At 41.2% G+C, this 22,559-nt stretch overlaps 2 protein-coding genes across 4 annotated transcripts in view; one reads left to right on the top strand and one right to left on the bottom strand.

Moving 5' to 3' along the window:
• Positions 1-2,153, top strand: part of fgf13b (fibroblast growth factor 13b) — a 23,554-nt gene extending 21,401 nt beyond the window's left edge. For all 3 annotated transcript variants that reach the window (XM_032534110.1, XM_032534111.1, XM_032534109.1), the window contains exon 5: positions 689-2,153. In XM_032534110.1, the coding sequence (XP_032390001.1) occupies positions 689-723 (35 nt within the window). In that variant the 3' untranslated portion in view covers positions 724-2,153. The remainder of the gene's footprint in view (positions 1-688) is intronic.
• Positions 2,154-3,630: 1,477 nt separating this feature from the next.
• Positions 3,631-22,096, bottom strand: afap1l1b (actin filament associated protein 1-like 1b). Its single transcript, XM_032534094.1, has 19 exons — positions 21,910-22,096; positions 13,532-13,660; positions 11,810-11,890; positions 11,569-11,654; positions 11,370-11,490; positions 11,167-11,256; positions 10,800-11,011; positions 10,443-10,622; positions 10,224-10,316; positions 9,566-9,668; positions 8,029-8,184; positions 7,387-7,601; positions 6,835-6,980; positions 6,599-6,680; positions 6,172-6,280; positions 5,772-5,942; positions 5,255-5,421; positions 4,593-4,718; positions 3,631-4,497 (listed from the first exon to the last, which is right to left on the bottom strand). The coding sequence occupies exons 1-19, from the start codon at positions 21,929-21,931 to the stop codon at positions 4,471-4,473; spliced, it is 2,316 nt and encodes a 771-aa protein (XP_032389985.1). The 5' UTR covers positions 21,932-22,096; the 3' UTR covers positions 3,631-4,470.
• Between the last annotated feature and the right edge of the window lie 463 nt (positions 22,097-22,559).

The following is a 22,559-nucleotide window of genomic DNA, read 5'->3' on the forward strand; positions in this document are numbered from 1 at the left end:
ATGGTGTAAGGGAATGTTTTCTTGGCGCACTTTAGGCCCCTTAGTGCCAATTGGGCATCGTTTAATTGTCACGGCCTACTTGAGCATTGTTTCTGACCATGTCCATCCCTTTATGGCCACCATGTATCCATCCTCTGATGGCTACTTCCAGCAGGATAATGCACCATGTCACAAAGCTTGAATCATTTCAAATTGGTTTCTTGAACATTACAATAAGTTCAGTGTACTAAAATGGCCCCCACAGTCACCAGATCTCAACCCAATAGAGCATCTTTGGGATGTGGTGGAACGGGAGCTTCGTGCCCTAAAGAATGCTTTCAGCACCTTGTTGAATCCATGCCATGTAGAATTAAGGCCGTTCTGAAGGCGAAAGGGGGTCAAACACAGTATTAGTATGGTATTCCTAATAATCCTATAGGTGAGTGTATATTGATCTTTACATTACTGCTGAACATTGCAGAAATTCCCCTTTGGCAGTAAAGTCAGAACTTGTTCTAAAACCAGAATTAAATTATGCTCTAGTTCCAAAGCAAACCTCTCAGTCATGGATGTGCGGGGGAACTAAATGTACCGAACTGCCTGAACAAGGCGTGCATACCAAACATGTTTTTTCAGTTAAACCAATAACTTAACTAACAATTTCATTATTATTCTTTGTGTGTTGTTGTTGTGTGTGTGTGCCGCACAGTGGCCATGTATAGGAGCCTTCCCTCCATGACCTGACAAACTCTCACGGTCAGGCAGCGGCACACCAACCAAGGATCGCAGCGCTTCGGCACTACTTAACGGCGGAGGAAAGTCGCCCAGCAACAATGATTTATCATAGCCCTGCACCTCTCTCTCTCTCACACACACCCACACACACACACACACACACACACACACACACACACACACACACACACACACCACAACCACCACACACACACACACCCACACCACCACCCACACACACACACACACACACACACAACACCACACACACACACCACACAACACCAGATCTCAGGCCGACATGCCCACACATCAGTGGTGAGGGGCAGGAGGCGCCGAGGAGAAAATGAAGGAGGACCGGAATGTGTTCTTCCACTTAACGGACCCCCTGTGACTGACTGTGATGTAAATAAATCAAGGACAATCAATCCGTCTGGCTCTGCTGATCTGGTCTGCAGACTATAGGACCTGTGAATCTTTTCCATGAACTACCCTTCCTGCTGTATCATAACCAGACAGAAGGGAAGAAAAGCGGGATTATAATAGAGAGAGAGTCAGTCAGTCACAGTCAGAAAAACAGACTGTTACAGAGAACCAAAGAGTCCAAGTATTAACCAAGTTATTTGCAGTGATAAGGAAAGTGACAAGAATTCAGAGAGAGGAAGGAAGTCTTTATCTATTCTACCGTATGCTATGTTTACACAGAGCTCATGGGTTTGTCATATTTTTAAAAATGACAAACATATTCCTTGTACACATATGAGGACTGATCATTTTTGCATGCAGGTGTGTGTGTGTGTGTGTGTGTGTGTGTGTGTGTTGTGTGTGTGTGTGTGTGTGGTGTGTGTGTGTGTGTGTGTGCGTGTGTGTGTGTCAAGTACACGCTGTTCTTGCAGTGGGTAAGCGAGATTGTGTGTCTGCATGCTTTGTTGTGGTGTGTGTATGTCTGTGTGTGTGTGGGGGGGGGGAGGATTTTACCTTTTTAAGATCTGTTATATATCAGACAAACGTCCTGAGGGCTTTAGCAGGTTAAAGTAAGGTTTACTGTATATGCTTCCATGCTTACTTCTTACAAGCAATACTATTGTTTATCTTTGCGTTTGTTGTTAGTTGTCCCTTGCTGTTTGTTTGTTTGTTTGTTTGTTGCATGGAAGCTTGTGGACCTCTGCTCAGTAGCAGCATGCTGAAGGTCAGTTTTTTTCAGGTCTTACTGTAAGTGTTTCTGACCTAAAGAGAACACTAGTGAGCCAATAGTGTCATACCAGAACACTAGTGAACCAATGGGAGGGTGCTGGAACACTACTGGACCAATAGTATTGCACCGGAACATGAATGGTGTTGGACCACAACCACCTGGACCAATGGGAGCACAGACTAACTTCATAAATTGGTTCCTGCCGTGAACAAACTAGAAATGCACTAAATAAACTATTTCTAAAGAAATTCTTGCCTTGTTTTGTTGATTTTTTTCCCCATCTGCACCTGTGTTGATGTATCCTAATGTTAGTTCAAAATGCTTTGAGTCTAGTATTCATCAATATTAGAGATTAAATCCACTGAATGGGTAGAAAACCGTCACTGCACACTGCTCTAGGGCAACTACATATGCACATGGTTTGGGTTTTCATTTGATTTGTGATTGCCACCACAGATCTCCCTCACTACAATGGAGTTGAATAGAATAGATTTTTTGTAAAGAAATATTTGTAAATGTGTTTTAATGCTTTGCACCAAATGGGATTTCATTCACCTCCATTGTACTGGTAGGCCTATGAGACAAAACTTTCAGAGAGACGCTGGGAAAATATGATATAACCCATGCACCACAAGGGATATATATCGAATTTTTCAAGTAGGATTTTGTATCAAACCATACAGAGCAATTCAGCAGAACTTTTTCCACCTTTGTGTCATTTCAGAAGGTTCACACGGGTTTTGAGGATGTAATATGTTCACACCGTAGACTGTTACATCAGGGTCACATTTGAAAGAATCGAAGTGTAGAAAAAATCTACTTACTGTGCTCTTAGATCATTCTCTTTGATGACTCATTTTCCTCCAACAGCAACTTGTCCGATCCCAAAGCAAAACTCCATCCCTTCGAATTGAAGAAATCAATGTCCATATAATCCTTCAGATTGAGTAAATTATTTTGGTAATCCAATGGTGTCTGTGTAGGGTCATTTTCGGGACGCGTGATTCAAACAATTCTAATTAGCCTACTGCGGATCGCGTTTACAACTCCAAAAGTAAAACATGGATTGAAAGAAAAAAGGTGTTAACACTTCCAAACTTCAGAACGTATTTTTGTCAAACAAATGTTTTCTTCGTTTTAACTTTCAAAACGAACACTTTCACTGCGGTCAAAAGCCTGTTCACTCTCCCCCGCGTGCCAAACGTATTGGGAGGCGCTCACCTGCATTAAAGGTGCAGTCAACACACAGGGCTTTACCCATAGACACCAAAATGTAACAAAGTAAACGATACTCAAAATGTAATGCAATGTAATACATGTAAACATGCAAACATCATTACATTTACATATTCCCACAATCACAAACATAACAAATATTTGGGCTCAGTCAGTATGCATACTTACACATTATTATTAGGTATGTTCTCCCACAACAGACAGGAAATGGAAGAGCAGCCCAGAACTGAAAATAATTCAGACTAATTCTCAATAAGCTCTATGGACACATCAGGAAAGTATAACTATAAAAGTATTGTATCATTGTCAGTTAGTACAAACTGGTAAATTAAATTGATTTTGTGTATACTATCTGCAAAAGTGTGGAAGTTTGACACCCCAACAATGTTCAAAGTACCAAGTTTAACTCCACTAGATGGCGTTCACATATCACAGTTGTGATTCTGCTGTTGGTTTCTTAGAGTAAATTTGAAACACACAAACAGTCCAGTGTACAAAGTTTTTTGATAAAGTATAATTTACTCCAACATGTGTGTATGTTAATATCTCTGTGATGAAAGCAGACACAGGCCTTTATCCTCACAAGTCTGTATTGGGGGGCTAGGGCTAATTTCCAAGACACAAATTACAACAAAATAAAGTGCAATAGGCAAATATAAAAAAATACACATGTAATGGTTAAAAAACAACGGTTTCACATTGCAATAATAAACATTTACTCATTTGTTTTTAGGAACAGTGTCATACTCAATATACTTTCTTAATGGTTTAACACACCTAACAAGATGTGGGATAATTCTCTCACTAATAAAGATAACTTAAGGTCATAATAATCATTTCTTTACTTTAGTTTTTTCATGTTACATTAACGTCCTAAAAATAGGAATAAAATCAGTGGAAGTCTTGCCTGAACTTAGTGTTGATACACCACACTCTCCCTTTGCGATGAATTTCTATGAAATAATCACATTTTCATGTTCTGCACCCTGTGCAAATGTAAACAGACATGCAAACTTACACAAACGTATACATTTCATGTTCATAGTGATCCACATTAATACTGTACTGGTATATCAGTGAAGTCTGTCCTATTTACAGTGGTTGAGACAGGACCTGTCCTTGCAAAGTTTCCTCTTTTTCTTGATAGGTAAGGGGAGGAAAGATTGTGTCAGGGTCTATCCTCTTCCCCTCTCTCCTCCTCTTCTTCTTTTCCCTCTTCTTCCCAGTGCCAGCTATCTTCATCGATTTCTTCTTTTACACATCCTTCTGTCACAGCTCAGTTTTCTCTCTCCATGAATCCATCGGTCAACCCGTTTATGTTCAGTCTAGGTCACCTTCTTTGACTCCCACTCCTGGAAGCCATGACACAGCACATAGTGAGGAAAACATAAAACACACACACACACACACACACAAACTTACTCATATAAACAAACAAACGCCCTACCTTTGCCTTCTGCATTACGTTCCCCTTGGAGGAGGCGTGAAAAGACGGAGGGCGTTTACGAAGCTCCGATGCTGAGTTGATCGGCAAAGTCTCATTGTAAACCTTTTCAACCTTGCTGCCCTGTGCCTGTACACACAAACACAAATGCCTGAGTTCAATCATTCAAAGAAAAAGTCAAAGAGTTTGGGCAATAATTAGATAGCTTGATAATAAACTATTTTGTGGCCAGGAGAAGTAACTTCCTGGTAGTCTTGTTGTCAACATGAGTTGGCCATGCATCCAGAGGAGACTCAATTTTAGGCTTTGGTTTTTGTAAGGATTAAACACACAAGAAGATTTTGCTGCAGGCTGTAGCTTCATATTTAGCAGGCAGACATGAGCGTGTCTCATCTAACTCTCAGCAAGAAGGTGAATAAGCGCATATTCCAAGATGTCCAAGTATTCGACAGAAATGATACATCTGAAAAGATACATGCACACTGAAATTTAGAATTAAAATCCAGTGATGGGACATGTCTGCCACCTAAATGCACTTTCAGAATCTGACATTTACCAGAGAACAGGGCAAATATACAGTATGAAGGATTTTCTCTTGACATTTTATGAGAAAATTCTATAATATAATTCTATAAGAATGTTTCAGGCGAGCATCTCTGCTGTACCTTGATGCTGATCTTGGTGTCAGTGGGAGGAACCAGTGCTCCTCTAGCTAATGATTTCTTCAGGTTTTCTTTGACCTCTGTCAGTCTGAGCTCCAGCTCTACCCTCTCCTCTTCTTTTTGTTTACACAACATCTCCAGTTTGGCTAACCGCTGTTCAGACATGACATACACACAACACACCAACACACACACAAACACACACACACACCACACACACACACACACACAACACACACACACACACACACACACACACACACACACACAACACACACACACACACACAACACACACACACACACACACCACACACACACACACACACACACACACACACACACCCACACACACACACACACACACACACACACACACACACACACACCACACACAAAACACACACAACACACACAACACACACACACACACACACCACACAACACACACACACACCACACACACACACTAGTATGCTACAAAGCTAAAGTTTAAACAGTGCTGCGTGGGATTTGTCTCTGACCTGTAACACTCTTCATCTCCTCTTTCACCTCCTTCTTTTCCCTGCGGAAGGAAATCAGTGCATGTCTGAGCTCTTCCTTTTGCTTCTCCAGCTCTTCTTTCTGAGTCAGGTACCGCCTGGCGTCCTCTTCTGCACGCGTCTTCCCATACCGTCCATACTGATTTACATCTAACACAATACATGGCAGAAAATAAATAAACCTATGCTATATATGCTATGTATATGATGAGGAAAACTGTCATTGAGCTAGTTAACTATTCATTTTGACAAACTTTCACCGCAATCATGAGCAGGGGGAGCCAGATGTAACGTATCTAACAATTTTCAGCCACATTTTCTATCATATCATTTTCATGTAGCCAGTCTAATCAATTATAAAAAAACAACGGAGACTCACTGGAGGCGTGTCTTTTGACGGCGGCCTGTTGCTCAGTTTTTTCAGAGTCCCTGCTGGAGAAGGAGGCATGACGTCTCACCGGTCCAGTTCTGCTCTCAACATCCCCCTCCTTTGGAACAAACAAGTACATTTTATTTTAATGCATCTACAGGATATATACAGTATGTATATATAACTACAACTGTACAGCAAAAGCCATGAAGGAAGATTTATGTGTAATTTACTCATGTTTAATTCTGAACATCCACCCACAAACTGCAAAATAATAATAATTTTAGTGATTTCAGATAAACCTGCAACTGAACATAGGAAGACGAAAGGATCAGCGGGAAAAGTCAAGCAGCAGATAAAGACTCAAAAGGTTTTAAAGCGTCTTCATGTTTAATGATATTGTATTTTATCACTAGCACACATGATGTTTCCTCACCACAACACTTTCATAGACCTCATCATATGTTCTGGAGTCTGTCGAGGCACTGCTGGAGGAAGTTGCAGTGGTAGTGGCCCACCTGAGAGGAAGAAAACAGAGACAGATGTATTTCAGCATAGAAGTCCATGAAACAGAGAGAGACCGAAAACTCTGGATACATATGGTACATGCTGAAACACACAAACTACTGTAGGACTACTGTAGGACAAACTATACTGTAGGAAGTGACTCACTGAAAGGAGTGTCTGGCAGCGTGCCGGATGTCAGTGAGCGTATCAACGTCGATGTAGTCATAGTGCAGTTCTTCAGGGAGAGTGGTGCTGCCGGTCTCTGCAAACAACACACCCAGCCAGCGGCCAAGATCCTCTGAGCAGCTGGCCTGATGGGGACACACACCACACACACACACACACCCACACACACCCACACACACACACACACCACACACACACACAACACACACACACACACACACACACACACCACCACACAACACACACCACACACACCACACACACACACCCACACACCACACACACCACACCACACACAACACACACCCACACACACACAACACACACACAACACACACACACACACACACACACACCACACCCAACACACACACACACACACACACAGGTACTTGGTTTGGAGAAAAATGTAGGTGTGTCTGCCCTGTGCACATGTTAAACTTTCTGTCTCATCTGTGTCTACATAAAAAGCATCAATCTGCCTACATTAAAACTCCTCTACCAGTTCAAATGTATCTTTTGATACATTACCTCTAAAGATGCTAGTTCACTGCCCGCCTGCAGGATGCAGAAAGAGAAGGGATGTTTGGGGCCGAGGCTTCCAGTCACCACCTCTGCACCTTGGAGCGGCACCACAGCGACTGGTGGGCGCCGGTCCCCGGGGTCCTTCTGCAGGTACAGGCTACCTCCTCGCACAACACACCAACGCTCCTTCCAAGAGCCACTCAGACACACACTGAGGAAGCCTGCGGAAAAAGACAGGAGGCATTTGAAAGTGAAAGACTAGTTTATTTGCTATACACTCATACATATATATTCTTTTTAACCTATCATGATGTAAACTCAGCACACTTGTGTCTGTTTCTTAATGTGTTTAGAAGTGTAAATAAAGGGTGTATGTAGTATAGAGTATAGCTATAATAAGCAGTTTAACAAAATACAATTCTGAATTATGAAACAATACTTTTACAGCACAATGATGGTTTTTGCCCACAGCCTTTCTAACCTATTTGGATTGTATATCATCTGCATCAACTTGTCTCAAACCAAACTAATTTGAAATTGCAAATACATAGACAAATAATCTATCAGTCACTTCAAAAAGCAATCCACAAACTAACCAACCAGGCAGTCAATCAACCAAATATCGTCTTGATCAATGTGTGTCCTCACCACAGCGTGGGTTGTCATGATGACCAGAGGACGAGGGAGGCTCTCCCGGTAAAGGAGGTTTCCGTTTGGAGAAAGTGATGATCCGATTAATTTTCTTCCCAGCTGCTCGGCTCATCGACCCCGTCAGCTCTGAGAATGCTCCACGCTTCCCCCTGTCTGGAATCAAACATATCCCGGTCAGCCTGGGCTGGGGCTGATAATGTGTTCGTGGAGTCGAGGAGCACTTGATATACCAACATATAGACCGCATCACTGTAGCTTCTTTCTAGGTTTGTGTTAAATAATACTTTCTAATACAAAAAAACACATTTACAATTACATTCAAATAAAACTTGTAATGTAAAGTGGACGAGAAAAAAAGTGTTCAAGTGGACATTTTTGTGTAAACCACTTATTCAGGACTCATTGTACTTTTAGAATTAAAAAATAATATATTATATTTAATTACATAGATGTCTTTTATTTATTCAGCATATCCCTAAAGTGTTTGAATGTCCAAATTGCATGTACCAGGTGCCGCAGCGTTCTGTCCACCCTACTTCCTATGATGTCAGTGGGAGACAATCGCAGGAAGGAAGAGGACAGGAAGGATGTCATATCTGTCCATGCCTCACTTCCTGTCTCTCCCTCTCTCTCGTGCCTCTTTAGGTTCAGAGCCGCACGGACAGTAAACAGGTTGTAACAACATCGAAACAACATGACTATGTTTGACCTATATTCTGACCCAGGATCGCTTGGTTTATCCTTCCTGATTTTGTAGCTACAAAAAAACAAACAATAGTGTACATGCATTTTATCAGACTCTTATAAAGGTGTGTGTGTGTGTGTGTGTGTGTGTGTGTGTGTGTGTGTGTGTGTGTGTGTGCTTGCGGGGACGAGTTCAGCACTGTGAGGTCATTTGTTTGGAAATCAAGGAAATTTTAGCGTTCACTTCCTTCAAGGACCATTTGAGGGTTAAAACTTGGTTTTAGGTATAGGTTATATTCAGAGGCCACTAATACTAATATTAGCACTTTTGCACAACAACAATTTATCTTTAATATTGTAGGTTTTAATTAACAGCAATAAGTGTTTGCAATATTATGGCTATCCTAATTGATATGGGATAGTGGGATGGAAATATGTAGAAAATGGAAAAGCCTCTCAGCATTATGACAAAAGAGTCTAACAGCACCACAAACTACAACGTCCAAAAAGAAGGTGAATCAACATCTTTATAAATACAGTTTCACAGAAACATGTTTGAACATTTAAACATATAAACTTTATTTATCTCTTTTCATTTCATGTTCAACATAAATAGTTATGACTAATCTTTAAGCTCTGTGTTGTTACATAAATGTATCCAATAGAATGGGATTCGGGTGCTAGCTTACCCGGCCCATTATTAACTGAACTTGACCAGTTGTGGGTAGCAAGTAGAGCAATATAGCAAATATGAGTAGTCTGCTGTATCCCTCAGCTTGACTAACTGAAACAAGAATTATAAAAGAGTCGATAATAATCAATCATTTTTGTCTTAGGAAGGTTAACCTACTCAGTGAGTCTATGGTGTCCCGTCCTGGTCCCTGTACAGTGGACTGATTCTCTGCTGTCGGCCCGCTGTCTGAGTCTGATGCTTGCCGGTCACACTGCAACACCTGGTAAAAAAGGAGAAACCTTTATAACTTATCTTTCCTTGTTAAAAAAAGAGGAGAGGAATGATACATATCATCACGTATATCTACCTTATTCTGACAAATCCCTCTGCGCTTTAACTGAGCAAAATCATGTCAACAAAAATGACAGAAGTTTCTTGATGTATGGTTTATTTACTTTATGTATTTTTAAACATATTCTGCCATCTGGGTGTAACCGCCATGTCACCATACATTCAGCTCGTTGGCTCTGCGTCTGTGTGCCAAAACCTTGTTTGAAGTATGAAGTGGTATGAAATGCTTTGAAAACTGGCCAGCTCAGCAACCGCAATAATGTCACCTCACTCACTGCTTACAACTAGAGGCCAAAGGAACAGTTGTGTCATGCGTGGGCTGAAAAAGCTGATGTCAGCGACAGACATTGAAATGTAAAAACTAGAGTATAGATTCAGAATGAAACACACCTCAGTAAATTAAAAAAAATACATATTACAGTAAAAGTCATTACTGTCAAATACTGTAGATAAACACACTACATGCAGACAAATTTGCGCGTACCTTGTCAAGCTCCAACTTCCTCTGTATGATTGGAGAAGTTGATCCATCTGGTCCTTCAGTGTTGCTACATTGGCTGCCAACATCTTGAACCACCTGGTTCCAGAAAAAGAAAATATTAAATATAAAACCACCCTGTGTTGTCCCCCCAGCCCTATCCCCCCTTGTCCTGCCCCACTGTCTGTCTTGGCACCAGCTCTCTGCTATAGGGCATATAGTTACCTTGAGCCACCGCTGGGCCTGCTCTTTACTCTGAACAGCCAGGACTAGAGCCTCTCCTCCAGGCAATGAGAAACGCAACTCATGTCTCTTTTTCCGGCCTTCCTTTGGGACGTAGATGACGTTACACAGATTCAGCGGGAGCTCTGTGTGGGGAGAGCTCTCTTTGATGCTCTTATAGCACTGTAAAGGAGAGATATTGAGATACTGTAACTCCAAGTCGCAAAAAAATGACTTTGATGTATCGATTGATTCTATTTGATCACTTTGTACATAAATTAGCCCCAAATAACACCAGATATTACATTAGAACCTTTGGTTTGAAAGTTTAAATAAAGACACATGAGCAGCTCTGTTTACCTGCAGTTTGTTGTCTCGGACAACAATGAGCTGTTTAGCCCATTGGCCAAAGCGTTTCTTTCGCAGCAGGAAGGCACAGATGCGGCAGTCTTTCACTGGTCCATCGGGACTCTCCTCAGCCGTCCATTGCTGAGGTTGTTCTCGCCCTTTGGCCTCTTCTTCTTCTTCCTCGTAAGACTCGTAGGAGCTGCTCAGAGCATCGGAGTCATTGTCTGAGCATCAAAAAATAACATGTATTGTTTATTTATAACAACTTCTGGTTCTGTTCATTCGTGTATTCTACTTACTTCCAACCAGAACATGCCTCTGTTTATATCTGTCTATTTGAATTGCTAACGTGAGTAAGCACAAGAGAGGGTAGACTCACAGGAGTTTTTAGGCGGCCCATTAATCCTGGTAATGGGGTAGTTATTGTCTGCATCTTCATAGTAGGCATCTTCCACAGAGTTCCTAGAAGCTGCAATAGAGGAGCGGAAGAGTTGAGATGAGATAAAAGAAAAACCTCTAATAATTCAGTAGGTTACAATATTTAATGTGTGTGCAAATCTGTGTTTTGGAGTTTTACTGAACTGTTCATGTTGGTAGTGAAGTACTGAGGGGTGGATCCAGGATGTAGAGGAACAGCCTCTTCATAGTAGTCATCAGGTAGGGGGGTTGTTGGCAAAGGAGGTGGGGGCGTGTCAGTCGGCGTCTGAGGTGAAAGTTAAACCAAAGTTTTGGTTTCCAGGACAACAGATGGACTGACAGGTGGATACTCTAGATGACTTACAGATTTATTGGGATGAGTCTTCTCCTCTTCGTCTTTGGGCTCTTTCTGCTCCACTGGAGACACACTGAGCATGTGCAGATCACAGTCTGGAAGAGGATTCATGTTACCGTAACTATAATATATAATACATTTTATAATATTGTACATTTTGTAGATGTTGTGGTATGATGATTGGAAATAAACACTATTTTCTAATTAACTAAGTCTTCATAACACTGAACTGGTTCGAAGGTCTACTCACCAAAATCCTCAAACAGAGACTCTACAAAACTAGTGCCGTTGCCATAGAGACAGCTGTTCACATAGAGGTCTGATCTGTTGACTGTGGAAAAGATGAATTAGGGGTTATAAAAGAGGATCAAAGTTAGGGTTAGGATTGTGCATGTGTATGCTTAGGTCGGGAGAGTCAGTGCTCAGAGAGTGCTCAGTGAGTATCAATACTGGACAATCTGCATCTTTAGACAAATATTGTATGAAATTGTATGGAGACCTAAGTTTGTAAGTCAGACCACAAAGGAGCGCAAGTTGGAGCTTGCAAATCTTTGTACCGTAAGAACAAAGATAACTAAAGTCATAAAATACACGTGAAAGTTTGCTAAACCACTCGAATCAAATTAAGAAATAAATGCTCAAGGTATTTGGCTGTAAAAAGCTGAATTGAAATGAAATATGCTAATTTGCTTTGTAAAAACCTGAAGAGAGTATGGGCAGGGCAGTCTGGGTCCATTCAAACAATTGTGAGTATGTGTTACTATCAGGATGCTTTGATTTTCTCCTTTCTTTAACCTCCTGTCATTATCCTCTCTTAACTTTACATTTCATTATCCTCTTACTGCAATCCCTTTATCCTCTCTGACATCCTGCATCTCAGAGATAAAAAAGGATCTACTGTAAAGACCTCGATAAGATTTGATGTCCATGTGCATGTTTCTTAAAGCAATACAATTACAGTACTTATGCAGTGATGTGCGGTTGCAGTATGGTTGTAAGTAATGCATTGTCTTTTCTGAATAAATACTGTTGTAGTGACCTTGAGCCAATTGCTCAACTCAGAAATGCTTCAGCTGCAAGAGTCACACTGAATTCATGTGTCGCAGGCATGCCCGGATTATCCACAAGGGCAACTGGGCCAGTGACCAGAGGCACCAATCACTCAAAACCAATTGGGGGGGCACAACAAGACACAGGCTGTAAAAATATTTTTCGTAAATTGTTATATTATTCACTTGAAATTGTTGACCATTCATTACTTGTTTATGAACACTTATTTCACACTAATAATGAAAATAAATAATAAATAAATTAAGATTAGATGACCACTATCACTCCCCCTCCCCAATCTGTCAGAGTTGAGTTGGTCCACAAGTACGTGCAAATGTATAGGGGGGGGGGCCCTTTTAGGTATAGTCCCCAGGGGCACTACATTGTCTTATTACGGGCCTAGTCGCAGGATGAAGCTGGAAAAACAAAAGCATGCTTGCTCAAATCACATTAAATAAAAAACAAAATCTCATTTGTAGTTATGCCTCATTTAACACATGTACTTTTCCCTGTTAGACATTTGACATGAAGTCCTTGTTAAATGACATTTTGTGCCTTTCATGTGTCAACCCTCAGCAGCTTGAAATGAAGTGCTTACTTACTGATACAAGAAGACTCAATTCAGGCCCAATGAAAGAATAAAAATGGGTTTGGAAAAATAAATGTAATGCTTTGGGTCGCATGAATTAACTATATAAACAAATATGTGTGTTGTTTTTCACACTGTACTATAATTAATGGAAGCTATGTTTTGCCAACTGTAAAAATCACATCCAAAATAAATATTACCATTGTTGTTGCTGTGAATTACTAAAGTTTAAAAGGTGTTTGTCACATCACTGCACCTAAAGATGCTTATAAGGTGAGAAATACCAGAGATGTTATGCACAATGACCCCTCCATCTGAGACGGGATTCTGTACCTGACAGCTGCATCGAGTCCAGGATGTTACGAATGGAGGCCATCTTGTCAGCAGTGGCAGGACTGACCGTCTCGTTGTCCAGCATCTTTAGCAGAGAGCCTAGCTCGTTCACAAGTCGCTCCATCACAACTGAAAAAAAACACAAAAGAACAGACTATTATTATGTTTGCAGAATGAAATATACCATATAGTATAAATGTATTCATTGGCGTCAAGCACCAACATAAAAGGCCCACGCTGCAGACTCTCAAAATTCTTATGCTATTACAACAAGTGCATCAAATATCAATTTAACAAACACATGCAAGGCCATACAAGCAAGTGCAAACAAAACTGGCAGTTCACGAGGGCCATTAAGCCACTTGGGAACTCAGCTTAGCGCCTGTCGCAACAGCTGACAGGGAGGAGACATTTAGCATCCAACACATCGCTCTATTCATTGTCCCAGTCAGTGTTTTTGTGTTAGTGAGTCTGGTCTCTTGTTGCTGCACCACCACGATACTGTCCTTCTTTCAGTTAGGACATTTCAAGCTGTAAAATGTCTTTGAAAAATAAATTGTTTTCATGTTCAACGCTGACATCCTGTGTGTGTTTGTGTTTTGTTGACCTTGACAATTGTTCCAAAAGCTCTGCCACACATCCTGCTGAGAGCCAAAAGAGAGGGGGGGTAGAAAGAAAGGAGGTGAGGAGGAGGGGGCAGGAAGCTTCCAGGAAATGGGGCCAAAGAGAAGAGGAAAATCTGTAATTCCACTAGAGATAGAATAGTATCTAGTTACCAGATTGCCTGAGTTAGTTCATTCAGTTGATTATTCATTCATAAGATAACTGAGAGGCAGATGCTCCAGTTCTATAGTAGAGTAATCAGCTGACCTTTAATTAAATACTAGATATTGGCCACTATTAATATGATAAAGTATCATTCCTGCCATTGTACAGATGGAGTGGATCATTACGAGTTTAAGAGCTACTAACCTTAAAATTATTACATTTCTGTTTGGATTTCAGTGGGAGGTTGTACTATCTCACCATGACCCATATGCTCTTTAAGTGGCTTTTTCCAAACTTCAAAGAAAAGTATTTTGGGAAAACATTAAATCTTTGTCATTTTTGTCATTAAAACTTTTAAATTTACAATGTTGCTTCTCCCAAAACACAAACAATGTTGACTAGAAGTTCAACGACACTTCAGCAGGGGTACTGAAACCTCAACATGGGGAAAAAAACTGAGAAGTGTTTTCTTTAAGCCACTAAGAAAGAACTCTGCCTCCTTTATAAATCTTCTCCCTGAATGAATTGAAAAAAATCCCTCATGACCTCTTGTCCTTCTTACAGTCTGAATGAACTCTGAAAGAACAATACCAAGTGTTTCATTTCATTTTTATTAGGAAGAACATTTCTAATGTGCCATACAGTAGACAGACAACTGACCACGTCCTCAGTGGTGACAAAGCAGATGTCAAAATCCATGTAAGAAAAATGTAAATGTAGATGTAATTTCATGGAGCCAGGATACTATGCATCCTGATAAAGTTCCCTTGGCCTTTGGAATTAAAATAACCCCATATCATCACATACCCTTCACCATACCTAGAGATTGGCATGGTTTTATTTCAATTAGCTTAATAGCTGGTTTGATTTGCATTGAGAGACGATCTTATGGAAAGTTCTCTAGGTATAATGAAGAGTTTTTGATAATGGGGGTGGGGAGGGGATATTTTAATTCCAAAATAATCAAAACTGTCTCTCTTTATCTCACACACAGTGTGAAGACAGAGTGAGAGAAAAGCCCTTAGTCTCCCCCCCGTCTGACAATACTCTATTGTCTCCACAAGAGCCAAAATTAGATGACTACAATGCTCCGCAAGACCAGAGCAAACAATACAATGCCAGAAACCCGAACAAAAAACAAAACAGGAACTAACACACAGTCAAAGAGGGGTGTGGTGCAACACAGCTGCATGGTCTCGATCTATGGGCATTCAGAGTTAAAGGATATATCTCCAGCAGCTGTGTGTGTGAGTGTGTGTGAGTGTGAGTGTGAGTGTGAGTGTGAGTGTGAGTGTGAGTGTGAGTGTGTGTGTGTGTGTGCGCGTTCGTGTAGTAGTATTTCTCGGCCAGCAGCTGTGGTTTCCTGTCTTAGCTGTCGACAGAAGCGTCCCTCCACTCCTTCCTGATCTTGACTCTCTCCTCCATCCTACTGTGGGTCTCACCTCCTTTCACTCTCCCCCCTCCTCCTGCTTTCCCCTTTCTCTTTTTCCATTTCTCTCCGTCCTGCTGTTTCTCATTCTGTCCCAACCATAGACTGTAAAGGTCCCAACATCCTCTGTCGTCCTAAACTCTCCGTCCATCTCTGTTCACACTTCCTTCCAGATTTTTTCCGTCACCATTCTCAGTTTATTCACTATCTATTGAATTAGCAGTTCAAGAAGTTTCTCTATTGATCCATTGTACTTTACATGTCCAGGAAATGTTGCAACACAAGCTGAAAAAACACAAGATGCAAAGTAATCAATCGCAAAGTAAACAAAGCCAGCAGGAGGCTTTTGGTCTATTTTCTGTTTCTTGAAGTCTAACTTTACAGTCAAGGCTGTCCATTCAATTATGTCTCTCTCCCTCCGCCAAGTCTGCGTTCATCTCTCTCTCTCTCTCTCTTTCTCTCTCTCTGGGGTAGAGGAGGGGGGGGGGGTTCAGAGGCTGAGAATCAGCTGTTCTGGAGGCTTGTGGTTGGTCTCACCCACAGAGGGATCTTTGTAACCCCCCATTCCACACACACACGCTCAAACACACACAGACACACACACACACACACACAGCACAGATTTTCTTTTTGAATTTGGTAATGGACATTTACTTACATCCCCTCCTCTATAGGGAGCACACACATAGACCTTTTGTCTCTTTAAAAGAAGATATAACCCTATACAAAGCAAGCATACAGTCACAAAAGTACTTTGGGAAATGTGTTTGTGTCTTTTACCCACATTTTTGTGTGTCCGCAGACAGGAGGAAGGTCAGTCATGAGACCTGAGCCATGCGACTCCCATTTGAACTGATTTAGCGTGTTTGGTTACAGCTCAGAACAAAACAACTAAAACTACTCACTGCTGGTGCTGTTTATCCCACCACAAAATGCCTTTGGGCAGCAGAGTGACAGAGAAAAGATACTTTTCTCCTCCTAACCTGAGGCTTTGACTCTCATCCATTACACGTCTAACCTGTCCAGATCTAACCTTCTCCCTGACATGCTGCTCCCATCCAAACTATCCCAACTTTTTATTTTCCAACACTTTAGGACTAGGAAGAAATATGAGTACATTTGCATTGAATTGTTGTTTCAATGAATCTGTTGCCTGAGGCACACAATAATTTGTAACAGTAACATTCAAATTATACTTATCTGACACAAACATATGCGTTGTCATGCCTTTTTCAAGTTAAGCCTCCAAAATGTATAAAGCTGCTGTTTTGCACTAAAGCAGGCGCCCTCTGCCTCCCCCACACTCCCAGAGGTTGAGGTCCCTCCAGATCCCACATTCTCCATTCCACTCCTTTCTTTCTCTCCCTCCCTTCCTTTCCCTCGTCTGCCTCCCTCCATCCCATCTCCAGACACCCATCCTCTTCAGACAAAGGTCAGAGTTCAAGTCTTGGAGACCCCAGCAGCTCCCTCTCAGACAAAAGTCTACTTCAGAGATTCTGCATCCTGTAATTCATATTTTCGTGACAACAGAAGATGGTGTCACTGCTCGCCCGGGGTTAGCATTCAGTCTTATACTTCAAAAGGTCCCCTCCCAAACCAAACTAGCAACATCTTTGAAAAGAAACAGCTGGGGGGAAATAAGTCAAGAAATTCTCTCTTTTTCACATTCTTTCTGTATCTTATCATTTTCCTCAGATAGATAATGGTGAGGAGACACAGGAACCAGGAAGATGACACTGGCGCAGATACTGTGGCCAGCATGAGTCTAATTTAAAACCCAGACTGTTGTGCTGTGGTTTCACCAGGTATGAAGCCACCACAGTGACCATGGGAAAGCCACGCATGTTGATGCATTTTGGTGTAAAAAAGAATCCCCTTTCTTCCAGCTGAAAGAAACATTTTAGAATATAAAGCTTTCTTGTCGAGATTGATCTTTAGTCTAGCTTTCTGCAAGAAAGTCATTACACATCTTTCACAAAATATTAATCATTTCCTTGAGATCTGCTTGAGTTAGATGAAAAGAAGCACACTTTTTTTTTAGGTGTGATATGGTGGTGGTGATAACTGTCAGCTGGACAGAGCATGATCCAGTGTTTTTCCTGTATAGTATCAGAGTTATCGACACATCAGCTTTCACCCCGTTCACACCTACATGGTTATTTTGAAAAATGAAGGGAATTTCCTCCATTTGTGCCCATCGTTTACGAACGAAGATTTCGAATTCAAATTCTGCATTTGCATGTTTGCAGGTAAACAGAGACAACCGGAGGTTTAGGCAGCCGAGGAAGTGAGGAAGAGAAGAGAGAGGCAGTGATTAGTTGCTATTGATGCTACTAATGCTATTTTTGCGATTCTGATTGGCTAACGTGGGCTTGAGTCTCTCGTTACACTGCCACCTACAGGGATGGAATGACGGCATATATACACGGGTACGTGTAAACAAACACTTTTCTGAAAACTGACAACTGTGCACAATGTTATTTTTGAAAATGAAGAGGTTGAAATGTCCGTTTATGAAAATAGCCGGCCATGTGTAAATGTAGCATTAGTTTCCAACTACACCTCACCAACATGTACAGACCTGTTGCTTTGGATATCTCTGTTGCAGAAAGCTGCAACTGCAGTAGATTTTCAGTACAGCTCACTCTGGGTTTTGAAGAAAATATTGTACAATTTTTAATGTCTTGATATATGAAATGTCTTTTATCACTTATAAGTGTTGACTTACTTAGAAGTGCTAGTGTTAAAAGGCTTCATAAAGGCCAAATGGGTCATAAAAAGTTTACAGATTTAGAATAAATTACTATGGTTTCAAACTGTTCAGCCATGCTAGAGAAAGAGGAAGTGGTGCTAGCTGCAAACGGTAAATAAAGAAGAAGATGCTAGAGGGAGTATGGAAACTTTGTGTTTTTCTGCAAATAAAAACAGGATGTCTGGCCTGGGTAAAGGTAAGAGACGCTGCACTGCTGTAAATGGAAGACCGGAGGACGGCACTGGGTGAAGGCCCAGCGTTGGACACCCAAAGGGGTATGAACTTGAGGAAAGAATAAGTAGAGGACGAGATGGAGATAGGGGAGTCAGACTTCTGAAGAGACTGTTGGTGCGAGGGCTACTTTAGTCTTGAAGGAATTCGTATCCATGTGCTTACGCTGTATTTTCCTTAAATATTGTTTACTAAACTGTTAACTAAGAATCACGTCTCCTTGAGTCATTTCAGTATACTGGTTGAGGATCAACGAACATGCAGAGAAAAGGCTAAATTGGGAGTGGAGTGGAGTCAGATTAGTTTGGGGCCTTAGGGCCCAAGGTCCAGAGCAGAACACTTATAATTCAACTTTAGTTTACAGAGGCAAAGTAATTCCTCTGCCCTTTGAACAACGACTTAGAATTAAATCAATGAAGAGTTCTGGCCTTTTCTGGGCCTTTTCTGACTCTGAAACAGAGTTGAATGAGGGGGGTGGGTGGAGGATCGCTGAGTGAGGATGAGGGAAAGGGAAAAGGAAATGTAAGGGAACCATGGTCGAGGTCAAGGCTTGTGATAGTCGTTAAAACAAAAATGTTGCTCCTGTAGTTCTAACGACGCCTTATCAAAAGCCATTTTAAGACCTTCAATTGGTACAACCTCTCCCCATTTGTTGCAGCTGTTGTGATATTGGCTCAGAACACCATAATCAACTATTCCTGTTTTTTCCACAGTGAGAGTATGTTCTTTTTTAGTGCACAGCTGCACACTTGTTTGGCCACAAAGCTTGTCAGGTGTTTGAGAGGCCTTCTTCATGGAAGATATTTTGAGTTGTCACAGCACATTTAATGATGGCTGATTAATAATGGTCTCAGGGTCTGAAAGTAGTAAGTCTTCTGGTAGCTGTGCCAAGAGAAATCTCAATCATTTCCAATCTTGCAGAGATGGAGAGCGTAGGTAAGGACATACCATAGACACAGGCTAATTATTGCTAACTAAAAAGCTAGTCCCAGTGTTTTCTCCATGTTGATATGTTGATGGTGGTCTGCCACTGAATTCGATGAAAAAAAAAAACGTTTTAAAAAAACCCTGCCTTTAGGTTAGTTTATGCTTCTAGCCAGAGCATGTGAAATGTGTGTGCGTATGCAAAGTCAGCTGTGTGGTTGCCCAGAGAGGATTGGCCCTTGTGATGATGGCTCCGCCCACTTTCCTGTTCCAGTCCAATCAGCGTTGTTTAGTGTTGTGGTCTGTGTGGAACCTTCCAATCACCTGCCTGCAATCAGCCCAGCTGGAACTCAGTCCAAGTGGCTGAGAGTAGAGATCAATCCCGTTTGTTTAACATTTCTTTAACAGTTGCTAAGAGTTGTTAAGAGTTGTTCTATAAAGTTTGTAATCTTGTAACTTGGTAAGCTAATGGGTGCTGTGCTCTTTCGGTTGTGTTTAGAAATTACTTTGTTTATATAGGCAGCACCCATATATCTCTTTTTGTGTTGTAATTTGATATTCCTTTACATGTTAATTAAAACGCCCTTCGTGTACCGTGACCTTTTCTCCCTTTTTGCTTTGGTTCCTCTAAACTGTTCCATTTTATATCAAGTCCAAACTTACAACGAGTCTGGTCGTAACAGCGGTGACATCAAATCACCGGTTTCATGTAACCTCCCTACGGTACCCTCTATTTGCTTGATGGTTTCAAGGGAACAGTCGGTAGCTAACATTAGCAGATAAGCCCGTTGACAGCACCATTATTGTTCATATTTAGGCACAATGTTTCTGACCGCAGTGGTCAAAGTGACTGAAAGTGTGATGTGAGATGTTAAAAAGAAAAACTACACGCTGTTTTCAGGTAACGTTAATTTTTGACGTTCAACAACCCCCCTCCGCAGCTGAAAATAATTCTAGTGGAAACACTGAGTTAACATTAGTAATTAAACTTAAACAGCTAATGTAAGTCAAAACTGCCTGCGAGCTTATCCTGTACTGTATAGTAATTGTCTACTATGCGACAGCAAGTTGCTTGTTTATGACACAATTGTTAGCCTATTTTTACTAAAAGGTCTGATACGAAGCCATAACGTGAGATACACAATGGAGCCTTTTATAGCCTATATTGTCATATTTCTTTAGAAATAAACAATGGACAAATGGACAAAAGTCTTTAAACACTTCAGATGTAAAGATATGCGCTGTGAAAGTGGCGCCAAAATGAATGGCAGTCAATGAAATGCTAACCTGGAACCTGATGGCTTATTAGCATCAAAATGGCGCCATGGGAGGTACGCTTTGTGGAGGCTGCCTTACCCCCTTGGTCATGACTTACTGGGACACTTGAATAAAACAGCCATTATTAAAAAACAACAACAGCCATTGTTAGTGTTATTAGCGACACCTGTGCTTCTCCTACTATTACAAGTCAAAATGTCAACACAGGTATAAGTATGCTGTAACGCTGCACCCAGTGTGTAAACCATATGCATAATAAGCCTATTGCATCTGTAGGCAAAATACAGGGTTGATTTAACAAAGCACGACTGAATGATAATGACCACTGTTTCCTTTCAGATAATAACTTGAAAGCCTTGTTTGGCTGATTTTCAATTCAGGCCACAGCTTCATCACCTGGTGTCACATAATGCAGCTTCCTGTTTGCAGCACTGTCGCCTGAAGGAATTTGAAAACAGAGCAGCCATTCAGCTTCTTCTGCTGCTGCTTCACTTCCAGCAGCGCTGCTTCCAGCGGGGCAAATCTCTGTTGGTATCAGATTGCATCACTACCTGAGTGAGGACATCTCCTCCATCCACACACACAGCGCACCAACCGGCGTGTAGGTAAATGACATCACTCTCCAGCACACAACTAACCGGGAGCAGCAGGGCGCGAGGCGGTTTACTCACGGATAGCGCTTTCCTTCACACTTTTTTTTAAATGGGAACTCAAATTAAATAAAACGGTTGCAGCGCAGTTGTTTTAAACGTTAATATGTGTCCCTTGTAACAAGCATGTAGGCTAATGCTATTTTAGTGTAGGGTATTCCTCTTTTGAATTGTGTCGCGCGTTTGTAACAATTTAACGTTATCTCCTTAGAAGTGTGCTTAAATCAAAATACACCTTTACATTCATGGATACTTCTTTTCAAAGTTATTACATGCCATATGGTTAGCCTACTGTAGTTTTTCGCGGATATGAATATGTGATATTAAAAGAGAGACTGTTACTCACCACTTTGACGTTTGGAGTCCATGTCGTTTTATGTTTGAATGTCTGGGTGCTTATTTCCGGTTAGTTAATTTATTTCAAAGTTACGGTTGTGAACATGTGAGGCGTGTTCGCCACAGACACAGCGGAGCTCTGTCAGCCTCTGTGCGGCCAAGTGACTCAGAGTGGCCGCTACAGTTTATAGTTTGACTCGGCAGCCGTTGGTTCATCATCCAGAGCTCTGGGTCCTAGTGCTAGTCAATGCAAGTCTACTAAACACTGTTAGACTGTTTTCTACACATTGTGAAGCTATAACTCTAAAGAAACTCATACTGAAGCCACGCTAGTTAATTTGACGAGATCCAATCCACACTATACTGCTTATTAGTGTCTTCATTGCATAGCTGCCAGTGGTCAAATAAAATTCTCTATTTCTTATAGTCTACCACAATGCTGAAGGAAATTGTACTTTTTACTCCACTAACGTTACATTTAACTGACAACTATTGTTAGGCCTACTTTACAGACTAAGATTTTCAATGCAAAACATGAGTTATTGTGATAAGGGTAAACTATTCCTATACAGTCTGTGGCAGTGGTTTTCACATAATAACAGAAGATGGGAATCATTTAAAAACGTTTTAGCTATCTATGATAGTTTGATTGCTAACGTT

This window comes from Etheostoma spectabile, chromosome 13 (assembly GCF_008692095.1).
Source record: "Etheostoma spectabile isolate EspeVRDwgs_2016 chromosome 13, UIUC_Espe_1.0, whole genome shotgun sequence".
Lineage (NCBI taxonomy): Eukaryota > Metazoa > Chordata > Actinopteri > Perciformes > Percidae > Etheostoma > Etheostoma spectabile.